At 48.1% G+C, this 14427-nt stretch overlaps 1 protein-coding gene across 1 annotated transcript; it reads right to left on the bottom strand.

The window, feature by feature from the left end:
- Positions 1 to 7586: 7586 nt before the first annotated feature.
- Positions 7587 to 13398, bottom strand: LOC311329190 (GTPase-activating protein and VPS9 domain-containing protein 1-like). The gene is made up of 5 exons (XM_084463066.1): positions 13130 to 13398; positions 12715 to 12928; positions 12189 to 12261; positions 11199 to 11396; positions 7587 to 10828 (listed from the first exon to the last, which is right to left on the bottom strand). Exons 1-5 carry the CDS (start codon positions 13158 to 13160, stop codon positions 10688 to 10690), a joined length of 657 nt encoding a protein of 218 aa, XP_084319192.1. The 5' UTR covers positions 13161 to 13398; the 3' UTR covers positions 7587 to 10687.
- Positions 13399 to 14427: the final 1029 nt, after the last annotated feature.

Here is a 14427-nt window from a genome sequence, read left to right as displayed (position 1 = left end):
AGGGATTATTGACATGGATGCCGCCTCATTAATAAACCGCCGTATCCGTTGCGTTCGGGGTCACCACCGCCGTGGTTAACTGTAACTTGTCAAGGCCGCCCCAGACGCACGTGACTGTAGGCACCTCATGCATTTCCTGTCAGCCGGTGTAATTCCTGGGCGCCTGAACGAGCCTCCTAGTGGAGTTAGGAGCTGGAGGTTTTTTTTCTTTTTTAACCACTGAAAGATGTTCATCATTCTTGATCTGGCTCTGTCAGAGCCTGGTGTTTTAGTACCTCTCACGATTAGGCAGAATTGACAGGCCGAGAAGGCGGCGAATGGCGGGCGCGTGTGGAGGGAAGGGGGTGTGGTGTGGGCTGGAGGGGGAAGTGGAGTGTGGCCGTCATTTAATCTGCAATTTATCAGTTTAGGCTGCGCCATGTAACGTCAGGGATATTACATTCTGGAGGGAAGCTCTGTCTCTCCTCCACACTCAGGCTTCCACGCCTCCTCACGTCCCCTGACAGAGCGAGGTGGAGGAGCGGGGGAGGGGGCAGCGTTATTGTTTTAGTTATCATTTGTGAAAAGCTTAATTAATACGTAGCTTTGTGGATTCCTCTGTGGGGAAGCAGGAGGAGCGACAGAGAGATGGACTGAGAGGTGAGCAGAGCAACACACTGCTCCCGGGGTGTGTGTGTGTGTGTGTGTGTGTGTGTGTGTGTGTGTGTGTGTGTGTGTGTGTGTGTGTGTGTGTGTGTGTGTTTGAGTGTGTGTGTGTGTGAGTGAGTGTGTGTCAGCCCAGGCTGCACCATTGATGACACGAGGCTGAGATCAAGCAGTAGCTATGACAGAGAGTAGACACACACACACACACACATACACACACACACACACACACACCCTCCCACACACACACACACACACACACATGACCTCTGACAACTATAATCACACTTGGAGCAATGAATGCTTAATTGGCATTTTTCCATCGGGCTGCTCTATTGACATCTCTTCAACATGGACTGATATTAATTGTTAGCAGTTGCTGTTGGACTTCGCATAACACAAGATTGTATAGATTTATTGATCTAGCTAGTTGTTCATTTTCAATATTCCTTCAGATTAGACTATATTACAAACAAAATGTCTTGATCACGTTTTGTAAAGATATTTCCTTTGTCTGCTTCGTAGCTCAGCCCTTCTCGCTGGTGACCGGTGTGTGAGCACCCTGGGGCTTCTGGGAGCCGCTAGTCGACACGCAGCAGCGGCCGTTGGCCAGAAACACCCCCCCCCCCTCCTCCAGGGGTGTCATTCAGATTAGCTCCCCGGTAAGTGATCTCCAGTCCGCTGGTCACTGGACTGTTCAACAGCCAAATCACAGTTAGTGGTGAGGGCGCCTGGCGCTCCTCTCTCTGAATTGATTCATTTTCTCTCTTTTTGGACGCTCTCTCTTCCCGTAGTATTTAACCACAACCAGTGAGAGAACTGTAAATGTAAATTACTTTTTAAAGGTGATTCAGCTGTTTATAGTACATAATGATTAAGGCTTACAAAAAAGCACACACAGGCTACAGAGTTGATGAGGCTGAGAACAGTAATGGAACAACTGTGTTTTGTGTTGTGTTTCGCAGGTTGGACTCAGTTAACCTATGTGGTGAGGACAGCGAACCCACTGCCCCACTGCCAGGGGTCAGCCAGGGGTCAGCCCTGGAGGGACGAGGGCCGCTCAGGCCAGAGCAGAACCCTCCTTGGGTCAGCGAGGCCGGGCGGGGTGAATAGGGAGGGTCTTGGAGGAGGAGCGGTGGTAGCCAGCCAGGGCCGGGTGTCTCCGCCCGCTGCTCCTCCAGCTAACTAGCGTGTCTTCTGGGGCCGGGCTGACTCACAGGCCAGGGGATGCGTTCAGACAGGGGTCAGCAGGCACGCTGCACCAGCAGAACAGCTCTGTACAAGTCAAGCAGCCAGAGGGCATGCAGGGAGATAGGGGGGAGGGGGAGGGAGGGAACTAGGGCATTCGGAGAGGTAAACAGACAGGCTACGACCGGATCTTGCATTATAACCTTTTCAGACTTGTGTTGAAATACACTGTTATTAAGAGACATTTGGCTATGGTTCAGTTTAGATATATAAGCCATTCTGCTTCTATTTTATATAGTATGTTTCACACAGGAATCTATGTCCCTAAATAACTCTGCGTCTTTCAACGAGTGTGTCCCCCCCCCCCCCCCCCCCCGACACAAATGCTGTTTCCTGGTACGGAATGACTATCCTGGCTGCCCCTTTAGGACTGTAAGTTTTCATTGGGTCGGATCGGCCCGGTAGTTAAACCTCTACAGCTCTCAGCCGTGCCTCTCCCTGCTCTTCAGAGAGCTCTCCAACGCTCGCCGCCTCCTGCTCCCCCTGGATGTGAGCTGAACGCCAGACGACCATCCTGGGTTCACAGAGCGCCGCCTGACTCCTCACTGAACCCTGACAACACTCAACCTGCATTGTGTGAGTTGAACAAGAGACGTCGGGTGAATGGTTAAAAGTGCCCTGACCTGCATGTTTATTAACGCTTTTTCAACCTTTAACTCGGTGTAATGATAACTAAGCGCATTGTGTTGCCTCTGGGTATGAAATGTGCTATACAAATAAAGCTTTGATTGATTGATTGATTGATTGATTGATTGATTGATTGATTGATTGATTGATTGATTGATTGATTGATTGATTGATTGATTGATTGATTGATTGATTGATTGATTGATTGATTGATAACTAAAAACGCTGGAACATAATAGTGTAATTCTATTGTTAGGGTATTTTGTAATTATGAGGTCACAGACTTGAGATGCATTGGACGGTATTATCCGTCGTGTTGCCAGTGTTGTAAAGATCTTTGTGATGTCATAACAAGGTTATCTTCCCAATGTGCCCGAGGGGAGGAGTGATCGGAGGACACGCTTATCTTCACAGGCTCTCGCCAATGACAGGAGGCTCGACCCCCCTCTGAAATGTGGATTGAACCCCTACAAGATGAAGACATGACGTGACATCTTCGGCTCACTTGATGTCAATGATAGGACAGCTCACTTTAGATCGGGCATGTTGCCAGGCCGCTCGCTCTGGGTCCTGAGAGCCAGGCTGTCCCAGAAGAGAGGCCGATGACACAGATGACATCTAGGAAACCCTGGTACTTGTTGCTGAGGCAGGACTCACACCGGGACAGTGGGGTCACATGGGGGGGGTCAGAGAGGGCCATGTGGGCAGTCAAAATGTTTGTTTTTATAGTACATTTGTGATTTATTGTGTACATTAATGTGTTTTTTTATATGTATTGTTCTGTATTTTTCTGAATGTACCTGTTAGTCGATGTATTGTTATATGCGACCAAGGACCACATTGGAAATAAGTGTTTTTAATACTTGAACGTGCTATCCTCTGGGCAATACTTGCATCGTTGATGTATGTATTCAGTTGTACCCAAAATAAAAATCAATCAATCAATCAGTCTGGTTCTGTGGACAGGATCTGAACCCTGACTAACATCCCCCTGAACACCATCACATGCTCATCATGAACACTGCGGGTCTTAATAGTGACATTGTTTCCAATGGCGTCTTGCTTAGAATAGTCTGTGATTTGACTGTGGGATGTAATTATTATGTTTTTATTTGCTCATAACTCCTAGTCCATTACCCCTGTAATGCACATTTTAAATTTTCTTCAAGAAACACATTTGTAAAGGAAGGCATGGACGCATTGAGACTGAATTGGCTTTGATGCTTGAGAGATTTAGGAAAATCAATAAAACTGAGTGCGGGTCTTTCTCTTTTCATAATTAACAAAACTATACATTGTTACAAACAATACAAATCTATTCATAAAAACCCGTCAGCTTCATTGGTGTGAACGCATCACAGAGATGCATGGCGTAGTATCAGAGAACAGAATTAGCCTTACTCCCTGGAGAGCGCCACTGTGTTCTATAATGTATGCCTCTTGAACAATGCTGCTTAATTGCAAAAGAAAAGGTACGAGCGTGCACATCGATAGAAGCAGCTCATTGTTGCCAATTATGGAAATGCTTCTGTATATCAATGCAGAGCAGAGAGGAGTGCACCTGCACTTGAATAGGTACTGGAGTGCACCAGGTAATTGCCTGTTGATTGTTACCATTAGTATCTGATGGCTAAGTGCATCTAATTCTTGTTATATTTCCATTTGCATGGTTCAACTTGATGTCACCACCCACTCCTCCACCCTGAGGTGATTAGCCATGCATGCAAATTTCCTCTTTTTTTTTTATTGATGTAAGTGCAATTTTAAAGTCACCATAGAGTCACAGATGTAATTGACACCTATGCATATTAATACTATGCATATTAATACTGGTTGAGATACATGGGGGGAAATACAATTCAGTTTATATTTCATATCTCAGCCACGGCTATTAGGTGAGATATGAGATATGAAATATAAACTGAATTGTATTTTTCTCCATATATCTCAAATAGTATATATTAGTATATATATATATTTACTGACCTGTTTACAAGCAATACGTGCATGATATGTATTACATTTAAAAGTAAAGTCTAAATTTTATGGGATTTTCAGATCAACATTTCTAATAATGTTGATCTCATTGGTGTTTCTCTAACTGAAACACTGCCCAAGTGTGTTGGCTTCAGACAGAGCTGTTCTCATGTGCTATCACTGGGAGATCTCCATCCTGCCCTTAATGCCCCTCTCTGCAGTTTGGGCTGGAATTGTCATAAAGGGAGAGAGAGAGAGAGAGAAAGAGGGAGAGAGAGAGAGAGAGAGAGAGAGAGAAAGAGAGAGAGAGAGAGAGAGAGAGAGAGAGAGAGCTGAGTTTCATTATTTAGTCTCTTATCTCCCCCCGGCAGAGGGACTTTATCCTCATGAGTTTTAATCTGCTCGTCTCCCAGCCGCCTCGAGGCTGTTTCATTTAGGTTTTAATATGTGTATTTGACATTTTGTTCATTTAGCCTCTCCCTTTAATTTAATTGACGTGCTGCTGCCTTGTGCGGTTTGTTTTCCCCTCAGTGAAGATCTCTCACTATCAGCTTCCTGATTCTCATAGATGCCCGTGATCCTGGGCGAGGAACACATTCGCCTTTTGGCTATTTCTGTATGAATATAGGCTACATTTTTGGCGTTTAATAACATCACAATCACAGCAAACACAGACAAGCAAACACACACACACACACCTACACACACACACACACACACACACACACACACACACACACACACACACACACACACATATAACAGCCTATAAAACAAATAACAGGCTACTACAATAATACCAAAAACATAATTTGCATATCCATATATAGGTCTTTGATCCTGAACTGTAAACAATATTCACTTAGACTGTTGTTGAGCTCGGCGTATGTAAATACAGTAGGCCTACAGTAGCCGGTTTTATTCATGTCTTCACAGTATAAATAGCATCAAATCGCGAGGACAATAATGCACAATTATTTAATTTACTTCAGCGATGTCCGTGGCGATACCTTTACATCACTGACCACAAGGCGGTCAGCAGGTTTGGACTCAACATTATGTTGGACTCAAACATCATCCACTAGCCTCCCGTTTATGGTTGACATAATTACAACAATAATCTGAATAATCCCAATAATCATTAGAATAGTGTATTTTATTAGCCTACTTTTACCACAAAGGCAAATGGTATCGGAAAATATAGGTTTTTATTACACCATCTCTGAAGGAATTGACTTCTAATGTGATAACGTTCATGTCCCAGTGCTGGTTCTTTGTCTCAGCTCAGGAGCGTCGTGGGGAAGCGCGCGTCTGCCCTCTGCAGGAGATCCACGGGTCTGCCCTCTGCAGGAGATCCACGGGATCCACGGGTCTGCCCTCTGCAGGAGATCCACGGGACCCACGGGTCTGCCCTCTGCAGGAGATCCACGGGATCCACGGGTCTGCCCTCTGCAGGAGATCCACGGGATCCAGGCGTCTGCCCTCTGCAGGAGATCCACGGGATCCACGCGTCTGCCCTCTGCAGGAGATCCACGGGATCCACGCGTCTGCCCTCTGCAGGAGATCCACGGGATCCACGGACCCACAGCACTTCTCCCATCGATTAACACCAAGCTGCTAGTCCGCATTTACACATCAGTCACATGGGCAGTTCCTCAAGCTTTGCTTCTAAATGTCTTGTTCTGGTCGCCTCTGAGTCTGCTTGTTCCAGGATCTCATTATGATATGAAGTCACAGGGATCTTCCATTTAGGCCTATTCTCAATCAACAGCTGTCCATTTTCCCAGAATGCATCACCGATAGAAAAGCACACAACTCTTCAGTTGAAATGTAATCTCTCTAATAAACTTCAATTGTCCAAATCTTCCATAACTGAAAAATCAAAAAAAACAACAACCAGACAGTAGCCTAAGACTCACTCAATGTTCACACTTGGAGTTTATCCATAACCTAAATCTGGAAGAAAGTACCCAAGGACAAAAAAAAGACTAAGACGGGTTTAATTGACCAATCCACAGTTGCAGCCCAGTCTCGGTGCGCGTGCTCGTGCAGCCCCCCTCCGCGTCCCCCCAGAGTCGCGCGCACGCGCACGGTGCAGACCCGCGTGCGTGTGAAGTCATGCACGAGCATGGTGCACGCGCCCCGCTGGACTGATCATGTGTTATTCCTGCACCATCTGGGCCAGAGCCGAGGGCTGTTTATATCCTCCTGCAACAACTGACATCAATATGAAACAGTTGCGTCAGAGGAGCTTAGTCCAAATTTCTTCCATATATCTCAACCAGGGGAAAAAGAAGGGGGCAAAAAAAAAAACACGCTTTTATAAAACATAAGAGAAAATGCCATAGGCCGAACAGCAGGTGAAAGATTATGCTTGTGTGTGTGTAGCTGCTGAATACGCTCACAATAGGATCATTATGAGGAGTGAACCTTATTTTCAGGATCTGTAAAATAACTTGCATCAACGAACGTGCTATGTAAACAAAAAATCCAATCTCAAAACCAGGTCAACCTAGCCATAGCCTTATTAATACAACTAATTAGCTTCAGAAAATTAGAATTTAAATGAACAATGTGGAGATATGATCAGGTCTGGGCTCCCCACTGGCAGCGTCTGATAGAGAGATTACTATTGGGTGAAGTGAGGAGAGTCTAGATGGGGAGAAATCTCCAATTACAAATGCCTCATACCCTTGTCAGCAGTAATTAAATGTTTGGTGAGAAGTTGCTATTTGTGGCTGGGAGATGGGGAGATCTCGCTGGATTGCTCTCTCTCTGACAATCACGTTCCATGCGTACATTTTCATTTCCCATAATTATCTAGTGTGAAGCCCGAGTCAGTGGATCTCACCTATCCCAACTCCAAACATTTCCCATTATGATTAGACTCATAACTCTTCATGCGCAGTATGACAGCGTTCAACCCCTCAGTCTGTACCCGTCCTACACACACACACACACAACACCAGCTCCTGTACCCGTCCTACACACACACAACACCACACCAGCACTCACAGAAAAACCTCTGGATCTTTTATTGTTTTTAAAGAATTATACAATGCATTAATCACAGTAAAGACAGGACGCCTTCCCCGCATCTCATAATTGTGCAAGCTTACAAATGTCAAATGGATTATTTTTCTGCTCGTTCTGCCTACTTTGTACAGGGAGCAGAGCACAATAAACGATAAAGCTTTGAAGAACACAAGTCCATCGTCTGTTTCTTTAGGTCCACCATTACAGCGACTGCTCACGGGTTTGCATACAATCAGTCAGGCTTTATATTACAGTTGTTGTTGTAGTTCTTATGTCACAAGAGAAGTTGTAGTCCCACAATGTCACCAGGATCACTCAGGTCACACACCAGGGCTGGTTCTATTTCATATTTCACTGATATGTCAGGAAACATAGAAACCAGGTTCAAATGTGTCACACGTGTGCCTCTAGATGCGACAGGACATGGAAAGATACAATCTGCATGTTGTGATGCATCAACACAGGGGTTTCTATACAAACTGCTTAGACAACAGCATCATCCATCTTACAGACTAGTATTCAAAACAGTATACTGTATGTGCACGTACATATTCATCTAGCTGGGAACATATACTGTACCAGGTTGTGGGGAAAATGACACGTCAACATCAGTATTTTCAAGATTTCTTCTACATCTGAATGTTGATGCGAAGTGTAACAGTCAGGTTTGAAGCTTAACTACCCATAGAATTACAATATGAATTACATTATCATTTTAATGTCAGCACGTTTAGTTAGTTGTAGGATGAGTATAATGGCTTAAGACCAGGAGAGTAGAAACATTTTTAAATGTTCAGCTGCGTGTCAAATTTGGGGAGAAAACGTCACTGACTTTGTGCAAAGTAGCTCTGGACAGACAGAGCGTGATGACATCATGGATGACATCATGGACACGGACTCAGAAGACGAGCACACCTTTCCTCCCAACTCCCTACACTGGCCTGGGATCAGAACTACCCCTCTTCTACTGTACTGGTTTCTGTCTGAAGGGATTTACTTATCAAGTACAATAATAGACCAGGTAACATCACTAACACACCTCTCTCTCTCGCTCTCTCTCTCTCTCCCTCTCTCACACACGCGCACACACACACACACACACACACGCGCACACACACGCTATTTAGCTCCTTTTGTCTACTGTTGTGCTATTTTCAGTGAATGTTATCTGAAGAGCAGTGATTGAAAATGAAAAGACTCATGGCACATAGCTAAGTACACACTCAGAGGGGGGGGGGAGCTCTCGTCCTGGTAAGTACACACTCAGAGGGGGGGGGGGGGGGCTCTCGTCCTGGTAAGTACACACTCAGAGGGGGGGGGGAGCTCTCGTCCTGGTAAGTACACACTCAGAGGGGGGGGGGGGGGCTCTCGTCCTGGTAAGTACACACTCAGAAGGGGGAGTGCTCTCGTCCTGGTAAGTACACACTCAGAGGGGCGGGCTAGTGCTATCGGTCATGGTAGCTGCAAATAACCTGGACTGATGAGTTTTGCTAAGCTGCATTAAGTGATAAGACATGCTCGCAGAAGAAGTGAAAGCATCAAAACTGGAACCTCCCGCCCTCTAGAATGGAACAGGACAGAAATCAAAACAAGTGTACAAACCCAGAAGTCCCTTTCTTCAGCTTGTGAGGAGGTAGAGCTAATCCCATCACTATCCTGGCTCTGCTTCATCTATTCAGTCTCAGTATCAACATTAGAAACTTTTGTTCATTAGCCAAGTTATACCAACGGTTACAAATCAAAACAGTTCATCGACTGCCCAGATCAGTCCATCCTGCAGGGGGCGCTCACCGGTATCTGGGCGGAGGCTCGGGTGCCTCTTCCAGTTGGAGTACTTGATCCACTACTCTGTTACCAGCCAATGGGAGAGAGAGCGCGATGCACAACCTAGAACGTCAGGCTCATTGGTTTTAACTATGAGGTAGGATCTTTAATATCGAAGGGCTGAGGGCTCGTACAGACACACACGTGCGTTAAAGGGAAATACAATCAGTGGTGTTGTAAAGCCAAAATGAACAAAAATTGTAAAGCCAAAATGAGGGGCTTCTCATGGGCGATGAAGGGGGGGTGATGCCTACACGCCCAAACCAAGAGCACCGATCTCCCTCAAACGAAATAAAACAAGACCTAAAGCGCCCCTGCTCAAGGCACTAATTTCAGTATTTCTAAAAATACCAGCCGTTCTGACATGCATCAGCTGATCAGTGACCCTGTATCTAGGCGGCCCCAGACGGCAAACGTCTCCAACTTGGACATCGAGGTACCCTTTGCTTTTCATTCCGTTAAAGTCAGTAAAATACCTCGACCTACAATCCTCACTCACAATCGCCTCGGTTCCAGAACAGGCATGACGTGCGTTTTCAATCTTTAACAATAAAATAAACAAACTAAGTATTAAATAGACTGAAATAAATAAATACATTTTATTTCACATAAATATGTGGGCCCTTATGTCCAAATTGCCACTTATGAAGACGTATTAAGGGAAGGATGAACTTTGATCCAAAAGCTACCGTACAACTGATGTTCTAACATTGGGAGTAGTAAACATTAGCATGATTATTATGGACCGATCTCATAGCGAGTCACGGATAGTCGGTATCTGAGTTAACTGTCAAATTCATTGGGTTAGGAAGGGTCTGAAGAGCATATCATAAGAAAAAGGATCTTTTCTTGGAAAGATTGCACAGTTTAACTAAGAAGCCCTCCCTGCTCACATTTTCCCCCCAAACTGCGGTCATCTCAAGGAAGCATGGTCCCTTTACATCTGATTCACTTTTTTCACCAGTCAGTTTAATATTAACAATGATATCTTTAGATATAAAGTTTCAAATACAGACCCGACACCTCACCGTGAGTAAAGAGACAGAGATGAAAGGAAAAAATGCAAATCAGTCGAAGTTCAAAGTTAACATCCGCCATTTTCCAAGGCCCCTCCCCCCCTCCCGCCACTGCTCAACCTGGTTCGTGTCCACATACGGTAATCATATATACTTTGTAATCTTTCAATGTCTCTGACTATGTACAGCTATACAAGCACTGATCGGGGGAGCGGGCGTCGCCCTGCGTCCGGGCCGTGCGGAGGGGGGGCAGTTGGTGGGGCCGTCCCCCGCCCCCTCCCCCGCGGTCTGCCCGTACAGGTGGCGGTTCTGCCTCACTTGCGATCGTCGATGGTCTTAATGAATTCCACGGCCGCCGTGAACTGCATCCACCAATAGCACTCCTCCCCAATCAGCCGGCTGGCGTAGAAGTTATTGATGTACTGGATGGTGGACAGCAGGCAGGGAGGGTTCGCCTGGGGGGGGGGAGGGAGGGGGGAGGAGGGGGAGGGACCACATTAACCACTCAGAGAACCAAACGCAAGCGCCGTGTAAAAAACACAGCCTGTGTAAATATGTCCATGCGGATTATCATGCAGCAAGATCTCTACGCTGCTACACATCTGCTATTTACACATGGGTAAGAAGACACAATGTCCTTCAGCCTTCACTGCAAGATTATATTTTTCAAACAAATAACAACAACACACTGTTTTTTTATGATTCTAGCAGAAAACTGGGGCCGAGAGTTGAGGCAGCCGTTTCCCACGGATACCGGCCGTCTGAGACGACCGTGAGGCGGAGGAACCCTGACGAGGACGAAGACGAGGACAAGAGGAAGCTCACCCTGATGAGGACGAAGACGAGGACGGGGACGAAGTCGTCCGCTCCGGGGACGGAGTCCTCGTTGGCCAGGCTCAGCAGGTTCATGATGGTGGAGCACATGCGCAGGATGCACTGGACCTTGTCCCGTGGGGTCTTGTAGGCGTTGATGGTCCGGATCTCGGACTGGGCGGACGGCCAGGGGGCCTCCTTCAGGTACACCTGCAGACACGCAAACACACGCTCCTGAGAACAGCGCCCACGCCGATCTGACCGCCGATCTGACCACCGATCTGACCACCGATCTGACCACCGATCTGACCACCGATCTGCTACCGATCTGACCGCCGATCTGACCACCGATCTGACCACCGATCTGACCACCGATCTGACCGCCGATCTGACCGCCGATCTGACCGCCGATCTGACCGCCGATCTGACTACCGATCTACCGATCTGACCGCCGATCTGACCGCCGATCTGACTACCGATCTGACCGCCGATCTGACTACCGATCTGACTACCGATCTACCGATCTGACCACCGATCTGACCACCGATATGACTACCGATCTACCGATCTGACCACCGATCTGACCACCGATATGACCGCCGATCTGACCACCGATCTGACCGCCGATCTGACTACTGATCTGACTACCGACCTGACTACCGATCTGACCACCGATCTGACTACCAATCTGACTATTGATCTGACTACCAATCTGACTATTGATCTGACCACCGATCTGACCACCGATCTGACCACCGATCTGACCACCGATCTGACTACCTACCAATCTGACTATTGATCTGACCACCGATCTGACTACCTACCAATCTGACTATTGATCTGACCACCGATCTGACCACCGATCTGACCACTGACCGGACTATGAAGCCGGGGGACAGCATCCTGAGGAGAGAGCTCTTACCTCTGGGATCTGGAGAGCCTTGTGATAGGAGAGCTCTTACCTCGGGGATCTGGAGAGCCTTGTGATAGGAGAGCTCTTACCTCGGGGATCTGGAGAGCCTTGTGATAGGCAGTGACCACTTTGGACAGACGCTGGATGTGTTCCTGGAGGAGCCTAAGATGGAGGAATGCACGTTGACATGGGTGTCAGACACAGCTGGGAAAACCCATCACACTGATTATGAAGGATTATAAGTATCGGGAGTGACTGCCTAGCACAACACACACACGACACATACGACACACACACGACACACACACGACACACACGACACACACGACACACACACAAACGACACACACACGACACACACACGACACACACACACACACGACACACACACACACAACACACACACACACACACGACACACACACGACACACACATACGACACAAACGACACACACACGACACACGACACACACACACACGACACACACACGACACACACACAACACACACACACACGACACACGACACACACAGATGACAGGCAAGCAGAGGGAACCGGGTCACTTCCTGCTAGCGCGCGTGGCGGGCAGCGGAGGCCGGCGCTGGTCACTCACTGGTCTCGGAGGCTGTCCCCGTCGTGGTTGGGGTAGAAGGCCAGCTTGAAGATGCGGTTCATGACGCTGCGCTCGATGGCCATCTGCGCGTCCTGCAGCTGGTCCTCGCTGGCGTACTGCCAGATGGCATCGTGGGCCATGGCGCCGTACAGGTAGCGCAGGAAGTCCTCCACGGCCGCCGTCTTGTCGTCGGACGCCGTGCACCCCTGGAACGCTGGGGAGGGGGAGGAGTCAGAGGAGCACCATCATCACTATGACACGGGGCTAGAAAGGTCGCGCGAAGCGGTCGTCTTGACACGTCCTGGATGTGATAATCAAGGTGACGTCAATCAATCAATCAATCAATCAATCAATCAATCAATCAATCAATCAATCAATCAATCAAAGCTTTATTTATACGTGGACGGACGGAGACCTTTGATGAAGTCCAGCATCTTGGCCTCCATGTGCTCCAGGAGGAGGCGCACGCACACGGTGGTGAAGTAGCGGTTGGCGACCTCCTTGTCCCTCAGCACCCTCTGGAGGAGCCTCTCCAGGTGGGCCTGGGACGTCTGCAGGCCCTGGCGACAGCGCGTCAGGTAGGCGATGTACGGAGCGCGCTTCCTGTAACGCACACACACACACACACACACACACACACCCGCGTCAGGTAGGCGATGTACGGAGCGCGCTTCCTGTAACGCACACACACACACACCCGCGTCAGGTAGGCGATGTACGGAGCGCGCTTCCTGTAACGCACACACACACACACCCACGTCAGGTAGGCGATGTACGGAGCGCGCTTCCTGTAACGCACACACACACACACACACACGCACCCGCGTCAGGTAGGCGATGTACGGAGCGCGCTTCCTGTAACGCACACACACACACACACACACACACACACCCGCGTCAGGTAGGCGATGTACGGAGCGCGCTTCCTGTAACGCACACACACACACACCCGCGTCAGGTAGGCGATGTACGGAGCGCGCTTCCTGTAACGCGCACACACACACACACACACACACACACACACACACACCCGCGTCAGGTAGGCGATGTACGGAGCGCGCTTCCTGTAACGCACACACACACACACACACACCCGCGTCAGGTAGGAGATGTACGGAGCGTGCTTCCTGTAACACACACACACGCATGCACACACACGCACGCGCACACAAACAGACACACACTCTCTCACACACACACACACACACACACACGCGCACACACGCGCACACACACGCACAGACACACAGACACACACTCTCACACACTCTCACACACTCTCACACACACATACATACACACACGCACACACACCAGTAGTAGATGGTGCTAAGGACAGCGGTCTCTGTGCTAGTGAGTGATCCAGCAGCAGATTGGGACTAGGGGCGTCTGTGGCTCAGAGGTAGAGCGGGTCGTCCAATAACCGTAGGGTCGGCGGTTCGAATCCCGGCTCCTCCTGTCCACATGTCCAAGTGTCCTTGGGCAAAGACACTGAACCCCAAATTGCTCCCAATGAGCAGGCTACCACCTTGCATGACAGCTGCCGCCATTGGTGTGTGAATGGGTGAATGAGAGGCCTTTGTAAAGCGGTTTGGATAAAAGCACTATATGCAGTCCATTCACCATAACTAAAAGATCTTTTTTTGGTGTGTGAGCACATTGGTTCTTAAACTGTGTCCAGTACCTACTGTTTATTAGCACTCTTACATATTT

This window comes from Borostomias antarcticus (assembly GCF_949987555.1).
Source record: "Borostomias antarcticus genome assembly, contig: scaffold_939, whole genome shotgun sequence".
Classification (NCBI taxonomy): Eukaryota; Metazoa; Chordata; class Actinopteri; order Stomiiformes; family Stomiidae; genus Borostomias; species Borostomias antarcticus.
Note: the sequence above shows the minus strand (reverse complement) of the source record. Positions and strands in the feature narration are given on the sequence as shown.

Bases quoted from the DNA above. Each gene is read 5' to 3' on its own strand.
- LOC311329190 (XM_084463066.1), bottom strand. From the start codon at position 13,160: ATGGAGGCCAAGATGCTGGACTTCATCAAAG. The intron at 12,262-12,714 runs GTGAGTGACCAG...CCTCCATCTTAG, and splicing joins GGGGACAGCCTCCGAGACCA to GCTCCTCCAGGAACACATCC. The intron at 10,829-11,198 runs GTGAGCTTCCTC...CCCCCCCCCCAG, and splicing joins TCGTCTTCGTCCTCATCAGG to GCGAACCCTCCCTGCCTGCT.